A 26,625-nucleotide genomic window follows, 5' to 3' on the forward strand; every position below is an offset into this window, starting at 1 on the left:
CTCCTCTCCTGAAGGGGACAGTTCCAGTACAGCTAGCCCTCTGGCACCTCAAGCAACTAGGCATTCTTCGTGTGTGACATTTACAGTGAGTGTTCGCCGGCTATTTGAAGTAAGTCATTGTAAGTGAAGCATGTTGGGACATTTCTGAGAGACATGATAAAACACTATATAAATGCATTTTTAAATTTATGTAACTGTCGTGGTTTTGTGCACAACAATTGTTTGCATCTGTTGTCTGTTGTGCTGGATGCATTTCCTTTGTCCTTTTCGTCATCACTGGCATTTTTAACTGTTCATTTTTTATGCTAACCAATAGGATTTTGTAAATATTGTTCACAATTGTTTATGTGTTGTGTGACATGCCCAATTTTATCTGGCAATGGTATTTCATGACACCCATTAGTGTAGCATCGATCTGAGCTGATGCTATCCTAATCTGGCATCCCCACATGCATACTTGCCAGTAAATCAGCAAGACCTGGGGAGCTCAAGTGGCATTCTTCATATCTGAACATCCACAAGGTGTATTGGAAGGCTGTTCAACTATGGAGAGCATCACAGTCAAGACAAAGACCAGTCATCAACTATAGATGTGCATTTTCTAATCTTGTGGGGGTGGGGGGAATGGAAGAGAGGTTGGGAGGGAGAATTATTGGGTGATGTTCATGAGTGCTAATCTGCTCCTAGCTAATCATTGCCTTTTCTTCGCTTGGATACTTGTCATGAATCGACTACTCTCCCAACTGAAATCTGCTAACTCAGTAAGACAGACAATCAAACATTGCTGATGCACTGTCACAAGATATTATTGACCAATGCTTTCAGCACAATCAACTTGCCCTTTCTCTGCCCAATGTATCAGTAGTCTTTGGTTCAAATCCATGCCACACTTTGAGGTAAAAAGTGTCATCAAATCTCAATGTCAAATAAAATGGAAGACATCCAGGACATAGTAACTAAAGCAAACAATATTTACAAAATCCCACTGACAGGTATACAAAAATATGAGCAGGTACAAGTCACAGCGATGTCAGAAAAGGTGAAGGAAATGCCTACAGCACAACAGACCACAGATGTGAACAGTCATCATGTAGAGAACTGCAAACATGTTAGGATTAATACAGATGAAGCACCATTATACTTGACTATAAATGTGAAAACAAAAAGACCCACAAAAGAAAACCACTGATGCAAATCAAAATAAATGAGGACCGTCAAATTGGATCACTCTTTAATTCAAACATCACAAGCGAAAACGGATTGACCACTGTGCATGGAAAGACTTAGTACAAAAGCTCCACCAACATAAATTATAGATGGTTGTCAACACACAAGCATATTCAAAGAATCAACACACTGAGCCCCATTTAGTGACTGCGGCAGAAACAGATATCAATAATACTAATAAACTACCCTCAACACCACACGACTACTATCATCCTGAAAAAAACTCCAGTAAATTTTTCATTGGTTCTAAGTCCGTGCTGATAACTGTTTATGGTTTATATAATCGAGCATTTTTCAAAAAATGTTATGCTTATTGGTCTATAATTCCCATCCGCTCCCATAGCCTTGTTGTTTTTAAGCTGTCTTCTGACTTTTTCTACCTCGTGCAGTGTTGGGGTTTCACTGAGGTGGTGGCGGGTAGCCTGCTGCGGGATGGAGTCGAGAACACTCGAGTCAAAGGCAGAGTCTCGATTGAGGAGATCTTTGAAGTGCTCCTTCCAGTGGGCCCTGACTGCCTCGGTGTGCTTGACGAGTGTTTCCCCGTTCTTGGCCAGGAGTGGGGTGGGGCCTTCAGAGCCTCTTATCAGCAAGAGCAGACATTGATGACAAGATTCAACACCACCTCCAGTGCGCCAATGCAGCCTTCGGCCGCCCGAGGAAAAGAGTGTTCGAAGACCAGGCCCTCAAATCTGGCACCAAGCTCATGGTCTACAGGGCTGTAGTAATACCTGCCCTCCTGTATGGCTCAGAGACATGGGCCTTGTACAGTAGACACCTCAAGTCGCTGGAGAAATACCACCAACGATGTCTCCGCAAGATCCTACAAATCCCCTGGGAGGACAGACGCACCAACATTAGTGTCTTCGACCAGGCCAACATCCCCAGCATTGAAGCACTGACCACACTTGATCAGCTCCGCTGGGCAGGCCACATTGTCCGCATGCCAGACACGAGACTCTCAAAGCAAGCGCTCTACTCGGAACTCCTTCACGGCAAATGAGCCAAAGGTGGGCAGAGGAAATGTTTCAAGAACACCCTCAAAGCCTCCCTGATAAAGTGCAACATCCCCACCGACACCTGGGAGTCCCTGGCCAAAGACAACCTTAAGTGGAGCAAGTGCATCGGGGAGGGCGCTGAGCACCTCGAGTCTCATCGCCGAGAGCATGCAGAAATCAAGCACAGGCAGCAGAAAGCGCGTGCGGCAAACCAGTCCCACCCTCAACGACTATCTGTCCCAGCTGTGACAGGGACTGTGGCTCTCATATTGGACTGTTCAGCCACCTAAGGACTCATTTTTAAAGAGTGGAAGCAAGTCTTCCTCGATTCCGAGGGACTGCTTATGATGATGATGATAATTCCCAAGTTTATATATAACTTCTGAATATTTGAATAATATTTACTCTGCTTTAGCTTCAGGTAAAGAACCTACAATTATATTCTTATGGAGCTTCAAAACTATTAACTGGAATTTCAACTATTTCCTTTCTCATTTACTTGAGGATTCTAGGATGTATGTGATCTGGTTCAAGAGCGAGCGCTGTTTGCATTTATCATTCCTTCGTCGTCACGGGGTCAAAATCCTGGCATTCTCTATCAAACAGTGCTGTGTGAGTACCTTCAGCACATGGACTGCAGAGGTTCAAACAGAAAGCTCACCACTATATTCTCAAGGGCAACTAAAGATGGACACACATGCTGAGAATGATTTAAAAAAAACGTTTCCTGACTTTCTTAACAGATGCTTTACTAACTTTTGCATATGTTGTAGGTTTCGGAACAGGAACTTATCTATATTTGTGAAAGCTGATGTGTAAAAAAAAACTGGAAGCCCTTTTCCTTCCCTTGTGAAGGTGCTGTCCCATGGTGTGGTACAATTCTATGGGTGTTGACTGATGTCAGGTACAGTACCTTGCCCAAGAGTTCAATTTTTCAATAAATGAACAAAAACAATGAGTGCTGACAAACTATTCAACTGTGAAAGCCATCAGAGCAGAGTCCAATTCTGTCCCGACCCTCTGTCCCCACATAAGCACTTTCCAGGATTGCTACCAGTGCCACGTGCTAGTCAGAGTAGGAATCGGCAGGATAGCTCAGATAAATACGTGGCTTGAGGAGTGGTGCAGAAGGGAGGGATTCAAATTCCTGGGACATTGGAACCGGTTCTGGGGGAGGTGGGACCAGTACAAACCGGATGGTCTGCACCTGGGCAGGACTGGAACCAATGTCCGAGGGGAAGTGTTTGCTAGTGCTGTTGGGGAGGTGTTAAACTAATATGGCAGGAGGATGGGAACCTATGCAGAGAGGCAGAGGAAGTAGAAAGGTAGCAGAAGCAAAAGATAGAAAGAAAAGTAAAAGTGGAGGGCAGAGAAACCCAAGGCAAAAAGCAAAAAGGGCCACATTACTGCAAAATCCTAAAGGAGTAAAGGGTGTTAAAAAGACAAGCCTGAAGGCTCTGTCCCTCAATGTTAGGCGTATTCGGAATAAGGTGGACGAATTAACTGTGCAGATAGCAGTTAACGGATATGATGTAATTGGCATTACGGAGACATGGCTCCAGGGTGACCAAGGCTGGGAACTCAACATCCAGGGATATTCAACATTTAGAAAGGATAGACAGAAAGGAAAAGGAGGTGGGGTAGCATTGCTGGTTAAAGAGGAAATTAATGCAATAGTAAGGAAGGACATTAGCTTGGATGATGTGGAATCTGTATGGATGGAGCTACGGAATACCAAAGGGCAGAAAACGCTGGTGGGAGTTGTGTACAGACCACCAAACAGTAGTAATGAGGATGGGGACAGCATCAAACAAGAAATTAGGGATGCGTGCAATAAAGGTACAGCAGTTATCATGGGCAACTTTAATCTACATATTGACTGGGCTAACTAAACTGGTAGCAATGCGGTGGAGGAGGATTTCCTGGAGTGTATTAGGGACGGTTTTCTAGACCAATATGTCGAGGAACCAACTGGAGAGCTGGCCATCCTAGACTGGGTGATGTGTAATGAGAAAGGACTAATTAACAATCTTGTTGTGCGAGGTCCCTTGGGGAAGAGTGACCCATAATATGGTAGAATTCTTTATTAAAATGGAGAGTGACACAATTAATTCAGAGACTAGGGTCCTGAACTTGTTGAATGGTAACTTCGATGGTATGAGACGTGAATTGGCTAGAATAGACTGGCGAGTGATACTTAAAGGGTTGACAGTGGATAGGCAATGGCAAACATTTAAAGATCACATGGAGGGTAGCTAATGTAACACCACTGTTTAAAAAAGGAGGGAGAGAGAAAACAGGTAATTATAGACTGGTTAGCCTGACATCAGTAGTGGGGAAAATGTTGGAATCAATTATTAAAGATGAAATAGCAGCGCATTTGGAAAGCAGTGACAGGATCGGTCCAAATCAGCATGGATTTATGAAAGGGAAATCATGCTTGACAAATCTTCTGGAATTTTTTGAGGATGTAACTAGTAGGATGGACAAGGGAGAACCAGTGGATTTGGACTTTCAGAATGTTTTTGACAAGATCCCACACAAGAGATTGGTGTGCAAAATCAAAGCACATAGTGTTGGGGGTAATATACTGACGTGGATAGAGAACTGGTTGGCAGACAGGAAGCAGAGAGTCGGGATAAATGGGTCCTTTTCAGAATGGCAGGCAGTGACTAGTGGAGTGCCGCAGGGCTCAGTGCAGTGACCCCAGCTCTTTACAATATACATCAATGATTTAGATGAAGGAATTGAGTGTAATATCTCCAAGTTTGCAGATGACACTAAACTGAATGGCCGTGTGAGCTGTGAGGAGGACGCTAAAAGGCTGCAGGGTGACTTGGACAGGTTAGGTAAGTGGGCAAATGCATAGCAGATGCAGCATAATGTGGATAAATGTGAGGTTATCCATTCTGGGGGCAAAAACCAGATGCGGTTTCACCAGGGCCTTATATCACCCTGGAGCGGCCCCTGGCCTGCGAGCACCATCGGAGCAGGCTGGAGAGCAGAAGGAACAGTGTGGCAGCATAACACTCAAGGGAGCAGCTGTGCTGGAGCAGGAGAGCAACAGCAGTGAAGAGGGACGTCACCAAGATCCAGGTCGGTGATTGGAGCGTGGGCAGGTACAGCAGGAGCGACGAGGTCGGGGCAAAGGAGCGGCGCAAGATTGTAGAGGGATGTGATCGGGGCCCAGGAGAGTCGCGAGTTTGGGGCTCAGAAGAGGCGTGGGCCCACACTGCGATATGTGTGCGCACTAGGTCCTTGCAGCAGAGCTGGTCTCCAGTCGTCTTGGTCAATCCTTGCCACTGGACCAAGACCCAGCTCTGTCAAGCCCGTGTGGTGGCTGGTGTGCAACGGCCACCACATGTTAAAAAAATCCACTCACAAGCATCTTCCACCCTTCAAGGTTTAGTTTGGGACCTGGAATTTTAGGTTCTTCATTGAAACACCTGTGAACTTTTTGACGTGGAAGCAAGTCATCCTCAATTCGAGGGACTGCCTATGACTGAGATGATATCATTGCAGTAAGATGTTTTTACTCTTATACTCAAATCGTCTTGTAACAATAGCCAACATATCATTTGCTTTCTTAATTGCTTGCTGTACCTGCATGTTAACTTTCAGTGATTTGTGTACAAGGACACCCAGGTCCCTCTGAACACCAACATTTCCCAATCTCTCACCATTTAAAAAAATACTCTGCTTTTCTATTTTTCCCACCAAAGTGAATAACTTCACATTTCTCCATATTATTTTCCATTTGCCACGTTCTTGCCCACTCACTTAGCCTGTCTATATCTCATTGAAGTCCCTTTGCATCTTTCTCTCAACTTACATTCCCACCTATCTTTGTATCATCAGCAAACTTGGATATATTACATTTGGTCCCTTCATCCAAATCATTGATATAGATTGTGAATAGCTGGGTCTCCGGCACCTATCCTTGCGGCACCCCATTAGTTACAGCCTGCCAACCCGAAAATTACCCATTTATTCCTACTCTCTGTGTTCTGTCCATTAACCAATCCTCAGTCCATGCTAGTATATTACAGCCCCCCCCCCATCCCATGAGCCCTAATTTTGTTCAACAACCTCATGTGGTACCTTATTGAATGCCTTCTGAAAATCCAAATACATCACATCCATTGGTTCCCCTAATCAATTCTGCTAGTTATAATATAAAACTCAACAGATTTGTCAAATATGATTTCCCTTTCATAAATCCATGTTTACTCTGTCCAATCCTATTATTATTTTCTAAGTGCCCTGTTACCACGTCCTCAATAAGGTACTACGGTATGTTGTAAACTTTAGAAAAGCCAAGACTATTTTCTAGTCTTATTTTTTCTTGAGTTGGATATGTTTGTGTTAAAAGTGCTGAAGAGTAACAATGCATTAGCCATTTCCTAAATTAACTGTGTTCAAGACTTAACCTATGGGTGAAATCTGCCCCACTTGCTCCTTTCAGCTGGTCTGCAGTTCCATTCTTCCTTGTGTATGCTGTGCAGAATTTCAGTCTGAGATGTTTGAACATCTTGGGGAGAAGCGACAAGCTAACGCTTCCGGCATACAGTTTCATCAGGAACTAGTTCTGATGAAGTGTTATGACTGAAATGTTAACTTGTCACTTTTCTTCACAGATGTAGTGCCTGACTTGCTGAGTGTTTCCAGCATTTTCAGATTTCCAACATCTGCAGTATTTGTTAAAAACTTCTTGGGGGCTTGGAAGATTAGAGAAAGCTGTTCCCTGATTGATAGACATAGACCCATTCAGGAACAGCCTTTTATGATCAATCAGTCTTCCAGGCCCTGAGGTAAATCGCGAGCAGGGATCAGGGGGTGGGGGGAAACTGGGGGAAGTCAGCAGAAGGGGTTTGAAGAGCCGAGGCTAGTTCCAGCAATGAAACCTCATGCCAAAGCAGTGGACACATGACTTGAGGACAAAGAGGTAGCTGCAATGGTGGTGGCGACAGCAGCGACATGGATGAACAAGCAGCAGTGGGGAGGGAGCAAGTCACAGTCAAAACAGCAGGAAACAGTGTACCAGATTCTTTGTGGATGTGGGTCTCAGATTTTAATAGAGGACTTAATTTTTAAGAGTGTAAAGGGCTCACATTTTTGATGTAATGATATGCAATACACTCATTGGGCCCAAGTTTCCACAGGATAAAAAACGGGCGCCCCTCCGAGCTGGGCGCCCGTTTTTCGTGCCTAAAACGGCGCCGGAAAAAAAACGCGCGATTCTGGAGCGCCCTGCAGCTCCTTGTCTGTTTGGCGCGGTGCCCGGGGGGCGGAGCCTACACTCGCGCCGATTTTGTAAGTAGGAGGGGGCGGGTACCATTTAAATTAGTTTTTTTCCTGCCGGCAACCCTGCGCGTGCGCGTTGGAGCGTTCGCACATGCTCAGTGTGAAGGAAACATTGGCACTCGGCCATTTTTGTAGTTCTTTGTAGCTGTTTAATTTTTGAACATTTTTTAATAAAAGCACATTGCCATCAGCACATCAGCACTGAGGCTTCCTGCAGCAGTGAGAAGGCTGCAGGAAGCCTCAGAAAGTTGAGGCAGCTGTTTCCCTCCCCCTCCCCGCCCGCCGTCGGGAACGAACGGCTTTCTCCTCCCCCCCCTCCCCCCCCCCCCCCGCGGGAACGAACGGCTGCAGAATTCTCCCTGGCTGAAGCACTTTCACACAGGTAGGAAGATGGTTTATTTAATCTTTTCTTTGCTTATAAATGTTTATTCAGGTTGGATTTATTTGTATAATATTTGTATAAGTATAAATAAGGATTTATTATAGAATTTAATGACTTCCCTTCGCCCCCCCTCCCCCCCCGCCCCCCCCACCTCGTTCTGGACGCCTAATTTGTAACCTGCGTCTGATTTTTTAATGTGTAGACAAGGTTTTTTCAGTTCTACAAAAATCTTCACTTGCTCCATTCTAAGTTAGTTTGGAGTACGTTTTCACTGTGGAAACTTTGAAATCAGGCGTCAGTGGCCGGACATGCCCCCTTTTGATGAAAAAATTCTGTTCCAAAGTGGAACTGTTCTACCTGACTAGAACTGCAGAAAAAAAAATGTGGAGAATTGCGATTTCTAAGATAGTCCATTTTCCACCAGTTGCTCCTAAAAATCAGGCGCAAATCATGTGGAAACTTGGGCCCGTTATGTTTGTAATAAAATAATGTCACTGATACTGTAGACGTGAGTAAGTGTGACCTTAGTTCATTTATTTTAACTCCAGAATGCTGGTATAGCATTGGAGGCCTGCTTATATATAGTGCTCCCAAGGGTTGCTGGGATCCCTTGGGACTCCAACAGGTACGCCCTCTGGTGGCGGTATAATACTGGTTGCATACATAACATCACTCCCTCCCAAAGTCAATAATACACTTGTTTACAGGGTGAGACGGTCTGGGGCCTTTCGCTCCCTAGTCAATCGTCTCGGTACAAATGCAGGTGTGGGTGAGTTGATTGGTTCTTCTCTGGGCTACTGGTCTTGCTGGGGATGGTGAGTTCAGCTTCGTGGTCAACCGTGATGTCGGTTGCCACTTGTGTGCGTGTCGGAGGGTCGAAGTTGGTGGTGTCCTCTTCGGGTTGCTTGTGGCTGTCTGTGAATCGTAGTTTGGTTTCGTCCAAATGCTTTCTGCAAGTTAGTCCATTTGCAAGTTTGACCTGAAACACCCTACTCCCTTCTTTGGCTATGACAGTGCCAGCAAGCCATTTGGGACTATGTCCATAGTTGAATACAAATACAGGGTCATTGACTTCAATATCGCGTGAGAAATTTGCGCAATTATGGTACATACTTTGTTGATGCCGCCTGCCCTCGACCTGATCAGGGTGGACGAGAGAGAGCCTTGTTTTGAGTGCCCTTTTCATGAGCAGCTTGGCTAGAGGAACCCCGGTGAGCGAGTGGGGTCTGCAGGGAGCCTTCCGACACGCGTTTCAAGCTTTGCTTGATGGTTTGGACTGCCTGTTCTGCCTGGCCGTTAGATGTGGGCTTGAACGGGGCAGATGTGACGTGCTTGATCCCATTGCGGGTCATGAATTCCTTGAATTCAGCACTGGTGACGCACGGCCCATTGTCGCTGACAAGGACGTCAGGCAGGCCATGCATGGCAAACATGGCTCGTAGGCTTTCCATGGTGGCAGTGGACGTGCTTGTAGACATTATTACACAATCAATCCATTTTGAATAAGCATCCACAACAACCAAAAACATTTTGCCCAAAATGGGCCCGCAAAGTCAATGTGGATCCTAGACCACGGTTTAGAGGGCCATGACCACACACACTTAGCGGTGCCTCCCTGGGTGCATTGCTCAGTTGAGAGCAAGTGTTCCATTGGCGCACGCAAGACTCCAAATCTGAGTCGATGCCGGGCCACCACACATGGGCTCTGGCTATAGCTTTCCTCATTACTATGCCTGGGTGGGTACTGTGTCGGTCGCGTATAAACATTTCCCTGCCTTTCTGCGGCAAAACCACGCGATTGCCCCACCAAAGACAGTCTTCCTGCCTGGACATTTCAACTTTGCGCCGCTGGAACGGTTTGATCTCTTCATGCATCTCCGCTGGGAAGCTGGAGAAGCTCTCATGGAGGACAGTTTTTTTTTTACAAGGGACAGTAGGGGATCTGACGGGCCATAACGGGTGACTTTTCGTTTTCAAATGCATCATAAGAACATAAGAACATAAGAATTAGGAACAGGAGTAGGCCATCTAGCCCCTCGAGCCTGCTCCGCCATTCAACAAGATCATGGCTGATCTGGCCGTGGACTCAGCTCCACTTGCCCGCCCTCTCCCCATAACCCTTAATTCCCTTATTGGTTAAAAATCTATCTATCTGTGACTTGAAAACATTCAATGAGCTAGCCTCAGCTGCTTCCTTGGGCAGAGAATTCCACAGATTCACAACCCTCTGGGAGAAGAAATTCCTTCTCAACTCAGTTTTAAATTGGCTCCCCCGTATTTTGAGGCTGTGCCCCCTAGTTCTAGTCACCCCAACCAGTGGAAACAACCTCTCTGCCTCTATCCCGTCTATCCCTTTCATGATTTTAAATGTTTCTATAAGATCACCCCTCATCCTTCTGAACTCCAACGAGTAAAGACCCAGTCTACTCAATCTATCATCATAAGGTAACCCCCTCATCTCCGGAATCAGCCTAGTGAAACGTCTCTGTACCCGCTCCAAAGCCAGTATATCCTTCCTTAAGTAAGGTGACCAAAACTGCACGCAGTACTCCGGGTGCGGCCTTACCAATACCCTATACAGTTGCAGCAGGATCTCCCTGCTTTTGTATTCCATCCCTCTCGCAATGAAGGCCAACATTCCATTCGCCTTCCTGATTATCTGCAAACTAACTTTTTGGGATTCATGCACAAGGACCCCCAGGTCCCTCTGCATCTCAGCATGTTGTAATTTCTCCCCATTCAAATAATATTCCCTTTTATTGTTTTTTTTTCCCCAAGGTGGATGACCTCACACTTTCCGACATTGTATTCCATCTGTCAAACCTTCGCCCATTCGCTTAATCTATCCAAATCTCTTTGCAGCTTCTCAGTGTCCTCTACACAACCCGCTTTCCCACTAATCTTTGTGTCATCTGTAAATTTTGTTACACTACACTCTGTCCCCTCTTCCAGGTCATCTATGTATATTGTAAACAGTTGTGGTCCCAGCACAGATCCCTGTGGCACACCACTAACCACCGATTTCCAACCCGAAAAGGACCCAATTATCCTGACTCTCTGCTTTCTGTTTGCCAGCCAATTCTCTATCCATGCTAATACATTTCCTCTGACTCCGCATACCTCTATCTTCTGCAGTAACCTTTTGTATGGCACCTTATCGAATGCCTTTTGAAAATCTAAATACACCACATCCATCGGTACACCTCTATCCACCATGCTCGTTATATCCTCAAAGAATTCCAATAAATTAGTTAAACATGATTTCCCCTTCATGAATCCATGCTGCGTCTGCTTGATTGCACTATTCCTATCTAGATGTCCCGCTATTTCTTCCTTAATGATAGTTTCAAGCATTTTCCCGACTACAGGTGTTAAACTAACCGGCCTATAGTTACCTGCCTTTTGTCTGCCCCCTTTTTTTAAACAGAGGCGTTACATTAGCTGCTTTCTAATCCGCTGGTACCTCCCCAGAGTCCAGAGAATTTTTGGTAGATTATAACGAATGCATCTGCTATAACTTCCGCCATCTCTTTTAATACCCTGGGATGCATTTCATCAGGACCAGGGTACTTGTCTACCTTGAGTCCCATTAACCTGTCCAGCACTACCCTCCCTAGTGATAGTGATTGTCTCAAGGTCCTCCCTTCCCACATTCCCGTGACCAGCAATTTTTGGCATGGTTTTCGTGTCTTCCACTGTGAAGACCGAAGCAAAATAATTGTTTAAGGTCTCAGCCATTTCCACATTTCCCATTATTAAATCCCGCTTCTCATCATCTAAGGGACCAACATTTACTTTAGTCACTCTTTTCCATTTTATATATCTGTAAAAGCTTTTACTATCTGTTTTTATGTTTTGTGCAAGTTTACCTTCGAAATCTATCTTTCCTTTCTTTATTGCTTTTTTAGTCATTCTTTGCTGTTGTTTAAAATTTTCCCAATCCTCTAGTTTCCCACTAACCTTGGCCACCTTCTACGCATTGGTCTTTGATTTGATACTCTCCTTTATTTCCTTGGTTATCCACGGCTGGTTATCCCTTCTCTTACCGCCCTTCTTTTTCACTGGAATATATTTTTGTTGCGCACTATGAAAGAGCTCCTTAAAAGTCCTCCACTGTTCCTCAATTGTGCCACCGTTTAGTCTGTGTTTCCAGTCTACTTTAGCCAACTCTGCCCTCATCCCACTGTAGTCCCCTTTGTTTAAGCATATTACGCTCGTTTGAGACACTACTTCCTCACCCTCAATCTATATTACAAATTCAACCATACTGTGATCACTCATTCCGAGAGGATAGAAACATAGAAACATAGAAAATAGGTGCAGGAGCAGGCCATTCAGCTCTTCTAGCCTGCACCGCCATTCAATGAGTTCATGGCTGAACATGAAACTTCAGTACCCCCTTCCTGCTTTCTCGCCATAACCCTTGATCCCCCGAGTAGTAAGGACTTCATCTAACTCTCTTTTGAATATATTAAGTGAATTGGCCTCAACTACTTTCTGTGGTAGAGAATTCCACAGGTTCACCACTCTCTGGGTTTAGAAGTTTCTCCTCATCTCTGTCCTAAATGGCTTACCCCTTATCCTCAGACTGTGACCCCTGATTCTGGACTTGCCCAACATTGGGAACATTCTTCCTGCATCTAACCTGTCTAAACCCGTCAGAATTTTAAACGTTTCCATGAGGTCCCCTCTCATTCTTCTGAACTCCAGTGAATACAAGCCCAGTTGATCCAGTCTTTCTTGATAGGTCAGTCCCGCCATCCCGGGAATCAGTCTGGTGAATCTTCGCTGCACTCCCTCAATAGCAAGAATGTCCTTCCTCAAGTGAGGAGACCAAAACTGTACACAATACTCAAGGTGTGGCCTCACCAAGGCCCTGTACAACTGTAGCAACACCTCCCTGCCCCTGTATTCAAATCCCCTCGCTATGAAGGCCAACATGCCATTTGCTTTCTTAACCGCCTGCTGTACCTGCATGCTAACCTTCAATGACTGATGTACCATTACACAGGACCAGATCTAAGATAGCTTGCTCCCTTGTAGGTTCTGTTACATACTGTTCGAAGAAACAATCCCGTATGCATTCTATGAATTCCTCCTCCAGGCTACCCCGTGCGATTTGAGTTGACCAATCGATATGTAGGTTAAAATCCCCCATGACTACTGCCGTTCCTTTTTCACAAGCCTCCATTATTCCCTTGATTCTTGCCCGCCCTACCGTGAAGTTATTATTTGGGGGCCTATAAACTACGCTCACCAGTGACTTTTTCCCCTTACTATCTCTAATCTCCACCCACAATGGTTCAACATTTTGTTCATAAGAGCCAATATCGTCTCTCACAACTGCCCTGATATCATCCTTTATTAACAGAGCTACCCCACCTCATTTCCCTTCTTGTCTATCTTTCCGAATCGTCAGATACCCCTGTATGTTTAATTCCCAGTCTTGGCCATCCTGCAACCATGTTTTTGTAATGGCCACCAAATCATACCCATTTGTAATGATTTGTGCAGTTACTTTATTTCGAATGCTGCGTGCATTTTGGTAGAGTGTTTTAATCCTAGTTTTTAAACCATGATTTTTAGTTTTGACCCCTCCTGCAGCCCCTTTATATTCAGTGGCTCTTTTTGTTTTTTGCCTTGGGTTTCTCTGCCCTCCACTTTTACTCATCTATCTTTCTGTCTTTTGCTTTTGTCTCCTTTTTGTTTCCCTCTGTCTCCCTGCATTGGTTCCCATCTCCCTGCCATATTAGTTTAACTCCTCCCCAACAGCACTCGCAAAAACTCTCCCTAGGACATTGGTTCCGGTCCTGTCCAGGTGCAGACCGTCTGCGGTTTGTACTGGTCCCACCTCCCCCAGAACCGGTTCCAATGCCCCAGGAATTTGAATCCCTCCCTGCTGCACCACTGCTCAAGCCACGTATTCATCTGCGCTATCCTGCGATTCCTACTCTGACTAGCATGTGGCACTGGTAGCAATCCCGAGATTACTACTTTTGAGGTGCTACTTTTTAATTTAGCTCCTAGCTTCTTAAATTCGTTTCGTAGGACCTGATCCCTTTTTTTTTACCTATGTCGTTGGCACCAATGTGCATCACGACAACTGGCTGTTCTCCCTCCCTTTTTAGAATGTCCTGCACCCGCTCCGAGACATCCTTGACCCTTGCACCAGGGAGGCAACATACCATCCTGGAGTCTCGGTTGCGGCCGCAGAAACGCCTATCTATTCCCCATCGCCAAGAGCAAGTCTGCAGATTGTGCTATTTCAACCCCGGTGGTGGGCAATGGGAGCCGACTGAGGGCGTCAGCGCAGTTCTCTGTGCCTGGCCTGTGGCAGATTGCATAGTTATATGCAGACAGCATGAGCGCCCATCTTTGGATGCGAGCAGAAGCATTGGTATTAATCCCTTTGCTCTCTGAGAATAGCGATATGAGCAGCTTATGGTCAGTTTCTAACTCAAACTTAAGACCAAACAGATACTGGTGCATTTTTTTCTACCCCGTAAACGCATGCCAGAGCTTCTTTTTCAATCATGCTGTCGGCCCTTTCAGCCTTGGACAAACTCGGACGCATAGGTGACCGGTTGCAATGTTCCTGATTCATTTGCTTGTTGTAACACACACCCGACCCCGTACGAAGACGCATCGCAAGCTAGCACTAAGCATTTACATGGGTCATACAGGACAAGCTGTTTGTTGGAATATAACAGATTTCTGGCTTTCTCAAAAGCAGCCTCTTGTGATTTCCCCCATACCCAGTCATCTCCCTTGTGTAGCAACACATGTAGAGATTCTAGCAAGGTGCTTAACCCGGGTATGAAATTCCCAAAATAATTGAGGAGTCCCAGTTGTGACCGCAGCTCTGTCACGTTCTCGGCGCGTTTTTGATGGCCTCCGCCTTGGCGTGGGTGGGTCTGATGCCGTCTGCCGCGATTGTTCTCCCTAAGAACTCGACCTCTGGTGTCAGGAAAACACACTTCGAGTGTTTCAACCTGAGTCCCACACGATCTAGCCGACTTAGAACCTCTTCCAGGTTCTTCAAGTGTTCGATGGTGTCCCGACCTGTGATCAATATGTCGTCCTGGAAAACCACGGTGCGCGGAACCGACTTTAGCAGGCTCTCCATGTTCCTTTGAAAAATAGCCGCAGCCGATTGAATCCCAAACAGGCATCTGTTGTAGATGAACAGACCTTTGTGCGTGTTGATGCAGGTAAGGCCTTTTGAAGATTCCGCCAGCTCCTGCGTCCTGTAGGCCGAGGTCAGGTCCAACTTGGTGAATGTCTTTCCTCCTGCCAGGGTCGCAAATAGGTCGTCTGCCTTGGGTAGCGGGTACTAGTCCTGCAGCGAAAAACGTTTAATCGTTACTTTATAGTCCCCACAAATTCTGACCATGCTAGCGCCCTTGAGGACCGGAACAATCGAACATCCACCGGCGCGATGATGCCTTCTTGCTACAGCCTGTCCAGCTCGATCTCCACTTTCTCTCGCATCATATATGGCGCTGCCCATGCCTTGTGGTGGATGGGTCGTGTACTAGGAACCAAGCGGATCTGCACCTTTGCCCCCGCGAAACTTCCGATGCCTGGCTCAAACAACGACGGAAACTTGCTCAGAACCTGGGCACGAGGCGTCGACGGATGAGAAGGCTCGGATATCGTCCCAGTTCCAGCAGATTTTCTCCAGCCAGCTTCTGCCGAACAGTGTGGGGCCATCTCCTGGTACAATCCATAGTGGGAGTTCATGCATTGCTCCATTATAGGAGACTTTTACTGCTGCGCTGCCAATTACAGGGATCAGCTCTTTAGTGTAAGTTCTCAGCTTGGGCCTGTGTGCCTTGTTGCACCACAGCCTGTCAAAGGCCTTTTTGCTCATGTCCAGTTCCATGGATACTGGAATTCCATCCAGTTCGACTTTGAACATGATTGGTGGACATTTCGTGGTGAAGTTGTGTACCCCATACACTTCTGCCTCCTCGGTTCGAGTCTCTAGTTCAGTTTGATCCGCCATGGATCGATCTTTCTCTGCAACGTGGTGGTTTGCACATTCGCTGGAGGTGTCCCATTGTTCCACAGCCTTTGCACGCAGTGTTTGAAGCGGTATTGATGGGCTCGATGATCACCTCCGCAGCGCCAACAAGGTGTTAATTGCCTCGCAACGTTTGATGGTGGTCTCTGGGTCATCTGAGGTCGTGCAGCTGCAGGCGTGTACGTTCTGCCATATGCATTCCTGCCTGAAAACAACGTTACTTTGTGTACAGTACTTGCCGAAACCTCTTTATGCTGCAAAATTTGTTTGGTGTTATCGCTGGTGGACATAAATACCTGGGCTATCGTTATGGCTTTGTTCAGATTCGGTGTTTCAACAGTCAATTATTTGTGAAGGATAACCTCATGGCCAACGCCAAGCACAAAAAAAGTCTCTTAGCATTTGCTCCAGGGATCCATCGAATTCACAATGTCCTGCAAGGCGCTTTAGTTCGACAACATAGTTCGCCACTTCCTTCAGACCGTTGCCATGTGTAAAATCGATACCCTGCCATCAGAACGCTCTCCTTCGGATTTAGGTACTCCCGGTGCATACACAGTTCTTCATACGATTTGGTTGTTGGTCTCACCGGGGAAAGAAGATTCCTCATGAGGCCATAGGTTGTTGCCCCGCAGACGGTGAGGAGGATTGCCCTTTGCTTGGCAGCGTTCTCATCCCCTTCCAGCTCGTTGGCCACGAAGTATTGGTCAAGTCGCTCCACGAAGGCCTACCAATCATCCCCTTCTGAGAATTTCTCCAGGATGCCAACAGTTCTCTGCATTTTCGCGTGATAGTTCGTTATCTTGTCGCCATTTGTTATGAACGTAATAAAGTAATGTAACTGAGTACGATAGACAGGAGTAAGTGTGACCTTAGTTCCTTTATTCTAACTCGAGTGCTGTTGCAGCATGCTTATCTACAGTGCTCCCAAGGGATGCTGGGATCCCTTGGGCCTCCAACAGGTACGTACGCCCTCTGGTGGCGGTATAATACTGGTTACATAGGGTTGCATATATAACACTCATTAGTTGTGTCATGTAGATTCACCTTCCTGGTCCTGAAGTTTGGACATCCTGTTCTTAAATGATACATGTAAAGTTGTTTGTAACTAACATTATTAACACATTGCCATGATATCTCATTTCAGTTGTGATATGTTTAATTAATGAAAATAACAGGAACTCCAAAAAACAGTACTTAATATTGTCATAAAAAACAAGTATAGTTATAAGGTTAAATCATCTGAGAAATGCAGTAATACTGCCTTTCAAGACTATGGTTGTTTCAGATATTCCTCGACAAACACCCTGGAGGAAATTATAACCTAAAAAAAGGGCAGGTTGGGGCGTGTGGGTAGTTAAGTGTTAAAAATCTGAATCCTGACCTGAATCTACCTCCAACCCGGTTTTAACAGAGGCGGGAAGCCAATCTGCTGTCAGGAGGCAGGTCATGCATTTAAATATTTTAATGAGCCTAATAGCCTCTGCTTTATCCTCTCCTTTGAACTTAACTTTAGCTGGTCGGGTTTTGCATGCCTCGTGAAACCCGCCATTAAATGGAAGGCGAGGATTGCTGGATCCAGGAGGTAAGAGCTTTTATTACTTACCTCCTGAATCCAGGGTCCCTACCTAACCCACCCCCCATGATCAGAGAACTGCCCTCCCCATGCTCTCACCCCCCTGGACTCCTCCACTCCCCACTGGCCCCAAATCCCTTCTGACTACCCTCCACCGTCCTCCTCTGGCGTATGATCCACTTCGGTCCTCCAACCCCTGGGTACTCTTCCGGCCACCCCGCGATCCCTCCCTCCTGTGCAGCCTAGTACTGCAGACCTCCTGGAGCCGGCCAGCGCCTCAATCTGGTTGGCTGCGGACGGGAAACAGAGGCTTCCCATACAAATCAGACCCAACCGCCTCAGAGCCTCCCTGCTCCCAACCAGCCTTCCGCATTAAAATTCAGCCTCTTGTATCTGTCTTGTCCCAATATACAATAAACACTCAGTGCTGCTTATCGTCCAGGTTTACAAATTTAATTTGTGCAGTAAAAACTTATCACCTATGAAACATTATCCAGTCTTTGCAGCACTATTAAATATGAGGGCTCTTTTGCATCAGGATAAACACAATGTAATAAATTAGATTTTCAAATCACTGAGCTGAGAGGGCGATTCCTGTAGCACCTCTCCCTCTTGTGGCCAATGTCAATTATGCAGTCCTGTGTCTTGAGGCGGACCTAGTTACAGGTTCATTGCAGAGAGAAAAAGATTTAAAAGCTTCATACTAATAAACACACTGATTTCAACAAGAAGTTCTTTTGCAAATAGAATTAGCAACCAGGGAAATTCTAATTGCATTTTCTGATGCCAAGTCATGACCTCCAATTCAGAAACATTTCTTCTTTTGTGTCCTACCTTTCAGTTGTCGAGCTTTCTTTAGGATGTAGAGGTTGCAAACAGTCTGGTTCAGCCTGAGACAGTGGTCAGGGAAGTGGGTGGAATCATTGGTGAAGGAACAAACTTCGGGTGGGGGCCAAAGACAATGGCTTCAGTCTTCCCAAAGTTTAATTGGGTGAGGTGGAACTGGGTGTGGTCAGAAGACATGTGGAACCTGACTTTGGATGCTGTCACTGAGGGGTGGCGTGTTATTGCTGTTGTTCCCCAAAGTAACCTGGAGCATTTCACATGCCACCTTAACAAAGATATGGAGACAATTTGGAGTACTTACCTACAAATCATGGGAGTTTACAAGTCAGAATCTGTGTTGTCACATTACAGGACTTTAATAAGTCTTACTGAAATCCACAGTACTGTCTTTGAAGTTTCAAACTTCTGCAAATATGACCGTCATTTGAAATCTCAGCACAACAGTTCGCTGTACAGAAACCATATGCCACTTGGTAAGAATATCATTTATTACTCAATTTACTAGAATAGCCATGACAAAATAAAACAAACTTTACTTTGAATTTTTACAATGTACATGCATTAACAAATGATACAATTTTACCAGTTTTGGTTGATGTATCAGGTTTTACTGTCAACACCTCAAAACTGCATCTTGCAAAAAAACACACTGGTCAGTAATCATGATGTATATACATTACTATGTGTTCCTGTTGAGTTAGAGCTGTGCACCGGGCTCTACACGTTTATTTAAATATAATTAAGGTTCTTAATCGTCAAATAATAAAGCAGCCAAGCTTTTATCAGTTTTGTATTTGAACATGTTTTATCGGATCCCAACAGATAAATGCAGTGTGATGTGATGTTGGGCTGTACAAACCAGGAAGATTACAGGCTCAATTCCCTGACCTGTGCTGAATTAGCTGATCTTAGCTAAGGCAGGTGTTGGGACACCGCATTTGGTTTGTGTTCTTGGGTTTGGCGTAAGGTAAAGGGAGAAGTCAGCCAGGATTTCCATTCTTATCTCTAACCGGCAACCACTGCTGGACAGTACATGTGGACATAATGGGCTCATTTAATGGCTCCACAGCCAAGTAACCAGTTCATACTTTCCATCTCTCAAACAAAGAACAACCACCTGGGTGAGGTACCAGAGGTTGTACCCAGAGAACTCTATCTCAGTCCCAGTGACATTCTCTCTTCAGTGGGGGCCGGGGGGGAGAGGAGGGGCAGGAGTGTTTTTCAATAAAGATTTAAAAAACAAGCATCTTCAAATAATTTAGGATTATAATACCTTGATATTATCCAGTCCCTTTAATTTTGACGAAGATTCAAATGAACTGCTGGTTTGAACTCTTCACATTCTTTCATTTCTGTATTAACTAAAGCGTCAGAAGTTTTTTTTAGCATCACAGGTAAAAGTTCATGAAATTGAACTATGTACTGGAAAAAGAATATTCCTTTATATAGCACCTTTCACGTCCTCAGGACATTCTAAAACGATTCACAGCAAATGAAGTACTTTTCAAATGTAGTCACTGTCACAAAGAAACTGAAAATATTTAATCTGGTACAAAAATATTTATGGATTATAATTTTAAACATCTAATGTGGATAAGCGAAAAGATCTGAATTCACTACACTCTCCCCTTCAGGGGCCAGGTGTGAACATGCCCATTTGTTATTTCTGTAAAAGTAATGCCATTTGCTCAGATGAAACATGAAAATTCAGATTTTTGAGCCAAGCATATCAGAAAATGAAAGACCAGTCAGTCATTTAGAGATTATTTTTTTTAAGTCCACAGCAGACCAATTTATTTTTTAATTGCTTTCACTTTCATTTAGCAGACCCTAAATATACAGTAACCCTCAGATGTTGCAGTCCAGCTAATAAATATCCTGAAAGTAGACATCTTCTCCTCTGATTGGTGGAATTGAGCTTGTAAAGATTAGTTCTGGATATCATTCAGATCACTTAAGCTTATTTTATTGTGCAATTTTCTCCCCCTGCTCACTTGGTGGTGTGCTGTTCCATCGATGCCACCTGTCTTCTTGTAGGGCACACAGGTGGCTATTCTTCATTTGCGAGTGAACCCTGCCAAGCTATTCAATGCAGACATTACAGCCAAATCTGATCATGTTCTCACCCTATATTTGTACACATGCACTTTCACAAGTTAGCACTGGATAGTGATCAGGAATGAGAACCCAAGATTTTTTCCCTCTCCTTAGCCATGAAAATTGAAGCCAATTATAAGCTGCCCAAAACTTCTGCCTCTGAGTTCAACTAACTGAAGACAAACCAGGAACTCAACCAGAGATATTTTGGTCTGTGCAGCTTAGCGGCACATTAGGCAATGCCTTTACTCACTACGACATTGAGGTGGCTAAACTGAATTTTTATCCAAAGAGCTCTTCAAATGGAGAAAGTTCCAAAGTTCAGATCCTTCGGAAACAGAATTATTTGGCTTTAACTTTTCAAGCTGCATCTTTAATTTTGAAACATCAACCCAACCCAGAGGATAATTTACAATTGAATATCAAAATCTAGAACGTGCTAGGGAGAGGGAACATCACAGAATTCCCAAACTCCGCGACACAGAGACCATATACATTCCTCTAGAGGGAGGAGGAAAAACATATATCTCAAAAGGCAGAGCTGTTACTGGTCCCTAAAAAGTCATCTTGGAACAAGTGACCTTTTCTCTTGGGTGCAGGTGACTGATGCGATCTGAATGTAAGAAAAATAGTGGTTTGGGAAGGGATGAAAGAATAGAAAAAAAAATCTTCAATCATCAAACTGTACCAAAAATGTAATTCTCTGAAACTGCTAGTTTAAGATGGTATCGATTATAGCTGTCAATTAATACTTCCTGGTTATTGTAGTCAATTAAGTTTTGTTATCTCTGAATGACTGTCCCCACATGCTTAGTTGAATCCTACTCATTGCTTTAGTACAAATGTGTCCTGTGTTTTGAGAAGTTGCAGATCAGTATCTCTAGGTCAACAGATGGTTGCAGAACATAAAACATTTCGGGAGTACAGGTAATAGTGTTTCAAAATTTAAGCTACTCTTCTCCTTACAGGTATGAGGAATTACTCCAGGTACTGCAAAATACCTTTTAAATCATAAGAGTTTTGGTACCTTTGAAAGCAACTGGTGAGTTGCCTCATCCTTGGTTCTGCCTGTATAGATGGCAGAATTTAAACTTGTAGGAGTTTTGCCCTCGAAAAACTACAATTCTCTCATCAGCAACAAAGTGGCACTTGCCTATTCAATACTGATCAAAATCTGACTGATCCCTAAAATGGAAGAAATAACAGACCTTACAGCAAACAAAAAAGTTCACGTTATGTATTTTGTCCATTCTGCACCATGTAACAGGATGACTTGAAGCAAAGGCCTACGATTAGGACAATTACATTGCATGTGAAAATGACAGCAAGAAAATAGAAGATAATTTCTTTACAAAACAAAAGTTAGATGTGCAAACATCATTTGGTTATACAAACACAGCAATTTAATTCCTCAGACATTCCTCAGTCTATATTCAGGATGCAAATAAAGCATCATATAATTAACAAAAAAAAATCAAAGCAACTGTGGTGCACTAAAACAGAACTTATGGGGTCAAGTTAGGGGTGGACAGGGGTATAGGGCGGGAGGGAAACCCCAGAAGGGAGCTCAGCATGAGGGAGGAGCCTCATTCCAGTACAGGAGGACAGTTTCCCGCTCAAAACTGGCAGGAGTGATGTCCGGGTTGGAGCAAAAATCGGGTTGGGAGCCCGAAGATGCTTCGGACCCAAGAGAATGGTCCCCGGCATAAAATTAGAACGGTGGCGGGGTTAGTAGCTGATACCAGCAGTAGGAGGGAGAGGCAGGGCCAGAGATGGGGAAGGACTCTTTGCCCGGGCTGGGGGAAGCACACCTACTCCTCATGGCCCACAATGATTCCACAGAGAGGTTACATTTTGAAACTTACCATTGCCTGTTCTGACCACTCCATGACATGGTTTGGCTATTGGGGTTGGCTCCGTGCAGGTCTCCTGGATCCGGAAGTTAAAATGATGTTGCAGCACCAGTGATGTAATTAGGCCGTAACTTTCCAATGTAAAGTCGGCTCCAGCCTTTTGGGGTTAGGCGGCTCTCCTGTGCCTGTTCTCCAGTAATTTAAAATTGGGATGGGGGGAGGGGGGGGGGGGGAAGAGTTTGGCAAAGCACTGCTCCCACCCAGGGGGCATTAAAATTTACACTTGTAAGTCAATGGGCTTTCTCACATTAGCATACTTGTTTCAAAAGACAAAATGTTATATTACATTCAGATTTTAAAACTGCATTTGCAACAAAAAAAAGTTTTACATGGGGCAAGAACAGCCAAACTCAAACTGTAGCAAAACAGTTTTATTCCTCACTATTCCAGCTGCACTTGGCTACTGGTAATACAAATGTCACACCAAACAATTAAAAAATAAAATAAGCTTTTAAAGAGATTGCGGACACTGTTGGTAATAATGGAGATAGCCAATCCTTTTAAACCCACAACTGTCAACACCATGCAGGGTTGAAGTCTGGAAGACTTCAAGCACACCAGCCAATTAACAGACCAGCCATCTGACCTCATTCGATCAAATAAGTTAACAAGTTAAAAATCTTTTCATGCAAAGTTCCTGATTTAAAGTGGCAGATTCATCTCTTGCTGGATGTTAATAATAGATATCTATAATTTCATTAGATATATTTACCTTGACAGAATTTTTTTTTAAAAAGAAGTTTGGTGTTGCGAAACATCAGATCAGAACTATTGTAACAGGATCATCCGTGTGGACCATTATATGTAATAGTTCAAAAACTATCAGCAAGTGGGGAATGCATAGCGTGATGGCTTCCCATGTCAATGAGTTTTCAGTCTCAACTGCATCATCATGGGTGGCACCTGGTGGAGCCAGTCACTTCCCCATTGGAAGTTTGGGGGCGGGGGGGGGGGGGCAGTGGGAAGGGGTGGGGGGAAGCCCGTAATATTGGATCACCCTAGCTGATTCAGAGTAGTAGTAGCAGCAGAGGCTATCTCCTCGTTGCCATGGCTGATCGGTGGCCTGGGGATTTTTTAAAAAACTCCACTATTGGTTGTATATAATGTTTTAAAATGCATTGTAGATTTTTGATTTTGTTGCATTGTGGAGTAGATTCAGGCAAAAGTTACTAAAGACATGGCCATTTTTGACAGGTCGCTAAGACAATCCCCCAAAAAACTGCAGCATTCAGGCTGAATAATTAAGGCTTTGGAGGACTTATGACAATCATCAATGCACACGAGAAACACTGAAAGAAATCAATCTGACAAAAATCCCTTTAATGGAAGTGCAAACTGGTATAGACATTCCTCATGATGTTCCTGTAGTGACAGTTCAGGAAAACCTCTGTATTTATGATGTACATAGATCTGTTCATTTGGGCGATCTGCTGAGGACATATGTTCTTATGTAATGGTCTATTTCACGGAAACCTACATATACCTCAGGTAGTATAAAGGCTTTATTTTGTGAAGAAACAGTGCCATGTTTGTTAACTGCAGTCTTGAATGAAAAATTTACAGTGTAAACACAATTATTTTTTTCGCCATATTACAGTGTTTAGTTTTAAATTATGTTTTAAAATATATCAACTGCACCTGTGAGATAAACATGGCATCCAAAACACTCCCCCATTACTTTTATGTTGTGATGACATGAGTTGGGATATCTATAGGCATTGACATTTGCAATGTGGCACTGGTTAGACTGTAAACAGCAGAGAAAGGGCTGCCAGGTGGTGGACTGAAGAACCTGGTGGAGGCACAGCTCTGCTTCATCTCACAGGAACACATCAAACAGTGACACAGCAGGTCTTTGCACCCATACTCGGACAAAGCCAAATACCAACAGCTTGCATCATGCTACATAACTGTACTCGTCTGCTGAAGTCTGGCTACGCTCAATATATTGTTTGTCAATGAGGACTTCAATGCACTTCTTGATCATGCTGATACTAGGATTGAATCTTGCTCTTGATTGGCTTATTACCTGTTGAGAAGTGAACAAACATTAGGAAGTCTTCAATACAGATGATCATGAAATAAAATCCCTCCGAAGGGGTAGTAGAAAGGTAAATAAAAACAGAAAATGCTGCATATGAACAGCAAGTGGTCGGCAATCGAACAAAAAAGATTTTTTGCACTGAAACAGTAATCTTCATTTCTCCTTCAAATATTGACTGTATCTAGCATCTTTTTATTTTTATCTTCATCACAGATTTCTTTTCCTCTAAGTTTATTTTTCAAAGAAAGACTTACATTTATATCGTGACTTACATTTATATAGTGCCTTACATGACCTCACGATGTCCCACAGCGCTTCACAGCCAAAGTACTTTTTGAAGTGTAGTCACTGTTGTAATGTTGGGAAACGCGGCAGCCAATTTGTGCATGCAAGGTCCCACAAACAGCAATGAGATAATAACCAGATAATCTGTTTTAGTGATGTTGATCGAGGGATAATATTGGCCAGGACACTGGAGAAATTCCACTACTTATCTTTTATTAGTGCCATGGGACCTTTTACAACCACCTGAGGGGGCAGACGGGGTCTCGGTTTAACATCTCATCCAAAAGATGGCACCCTCTGACAGAAAGCATTTGATAAGGTGCCACACAAAAGGTTACTGCACAAGATAAGAGCTCACGGGGTTGGGGATAATATATTAGCGTGGATAGAGGATTGGCTAACTAACAGAAAACAGAGAGTCGGGATAAATGGGTCATTTTTAGATTGACAAACTGTAACTAGTGGGGTGCCACAGGGATCAGTGCTGGGGCCTCAACTATTTACAATTTATATTAATGACTTTGATGAAGGGACTGAGTGTAACATAGCCAAATTTGCTGATGATACAAAGATAGGTGGGAAAGCAAGTTGTGGGACTCAATTTTCCCTAGTATTTGCACAGTTTTTTTTTGGAGTAGGTTGCTTTTTCTGGCCTAACTTAAAAATCCCCAGTTTCCCCAATCAATTGGCACCAGCGTAAACTCAGTTAGTTACGAATTTTTTAAGTCAATTTTTTTTTCAACCAAAGGAGGCGTAACCAGCCACCTATGCCACTTCTGGCCATTTAGGGAAGTTTGGCCAGCTGAGAGTTACTGATTAGGCTGGTGTATGTGGCCTGTCCTGAAAATCGTTCCCTCGAGTTAAGGAAATCCGTGCAGGTAAGGAAAGCGGCACAGCAGATGCCCGGATACAATGATAGAATTGAAAAAAACATAGCAGCAACTTACCTCCAACCCCGCCCGAAGGCTGTCCTGTTCCATTCGCGGCCCCCGGTTCACACACACAGTCCGGTCCCATTCGCGGCCCCCGGTTCACACACACAGTCCGGTCCCATTCTTGGTCCCCGGATCAGAGAGAGAGAGAGACCCGAAACGGTGACGGAGAATGGGACCGGACCGGACAGCCTTGTTGGAGGTAAGTTGGTGCTATGTGTTTTTCAATTGTTTTAATGTGTTGCGAGGTGGCTGTATGCTTCACTTTGCAGCCTCAGCTCACATTGTGTCCCTAGTTACCATGGCAGCCCGATCCTTTTGGCGCAGATCAAGGCTCTGCCCTCAAAACTAAAGGTCGGATTACGCCATGCCAAAATGAAGAGATCCAATGGGGAAACTTACAACACTTTTTTTTGGAGTACTTGGGCCCCACAAAAATCGGGCGTAACGCTTCAAGTACGCCAAAAAAATGCTTTGGGGAAAATTGTGCCCGATTTAGTATTGAAGCATTTCCAATCCATACATTTGGGAGGAGGACGCAAAGAATCTACAAAGAGATATCGATAGGTTAAGTGAGTGGGAAAAAATTTGGCAGGGGGAGTATAATGTGGGAAAATGTGAGGTTATCCACTTTCGTAGAAAAAATAAAAAAGCAAATTATTTAAATGGGGAGCGATTACAAAATGCTATAGTACAGAGGGATCTGGAGGTTTTTGTACATGAAACCCAAAAAGTTAGTATGCAGGTACAGCAAGTAATTAGGAAGGCAAATGGAATGTTGACCTTTATTACAAGGGGGATGGAGTATAAAAGTAGGGAAGTCCTGCTCCAACTGTACAAGGCGTTGCTAAGACCACACCTGGAGTACTGCATACAGTTTTGGTTTCCTTATTTAAGGAAGGATATATTTGCATTGGAGGCAGTTCAGAGAAGGTTCACAAGGTTGATTCCGGAGATGAAAGGTTGAGCAGGTTGGGCCTAAACTCCTTGGAGTTTAG

At 44.3% G+C, this 26,625-nt stretch overlaps 1 protein-coding gene and 1 long non-coding RNA gene across 6 annotated transcripts in view; one reads left to right on the forward strand and one right to left on the reverse strand.

Annotated features, from left to right (window-relative positions):
* LOC139264673 (uncharacterized) overlaps nucleotides 1–26,625 on the forward strand; it is a 73,482-nt gene that overhangs the window by 25,952 nt on the left and 20,905 nt on the right. The gene's annotated exons all lie outside the window — the stretch shown is intronic.
* Nucleotides 21,675–26,625, reverse strand: part of cul2 (cullin 2) — a 111,231-nt gene continuing 106,280 nt past the window's right edge. For all 5 annotated transcript variants that reach the window (XM_070881556.1, XM_070881553.1, XM_070881557.1 and 2 more), the window contains exon 21: nucleotides 21,675–24,395. In XM_070881556.1, the coding sequence (XP_070737657.1) occupies nucleotides 24,264–24,395 (132 nt within the window). In that variant the 3' untranslated portion in view covers nucleotides 21,675–24,263. The remainder of the gene's footprint in view (nucleotides 24,396–26,625) is intronic.

Source organism: Pristiophorus japonicus, chromosome 5 (genome assembly GCF_044704955.1).
Source record: "Pristiophorus japonicus isolate sPriJap1 chromosome 5, sPriJap1.hap1, whole genome shotgun sequence".
Classification (NCBI taxonomy): Eukaryota; Metazoa; Chordata; class Chondrichthyes; family Pristiophoridae; genus Pristiophorus; species Pristiophorus japonicus.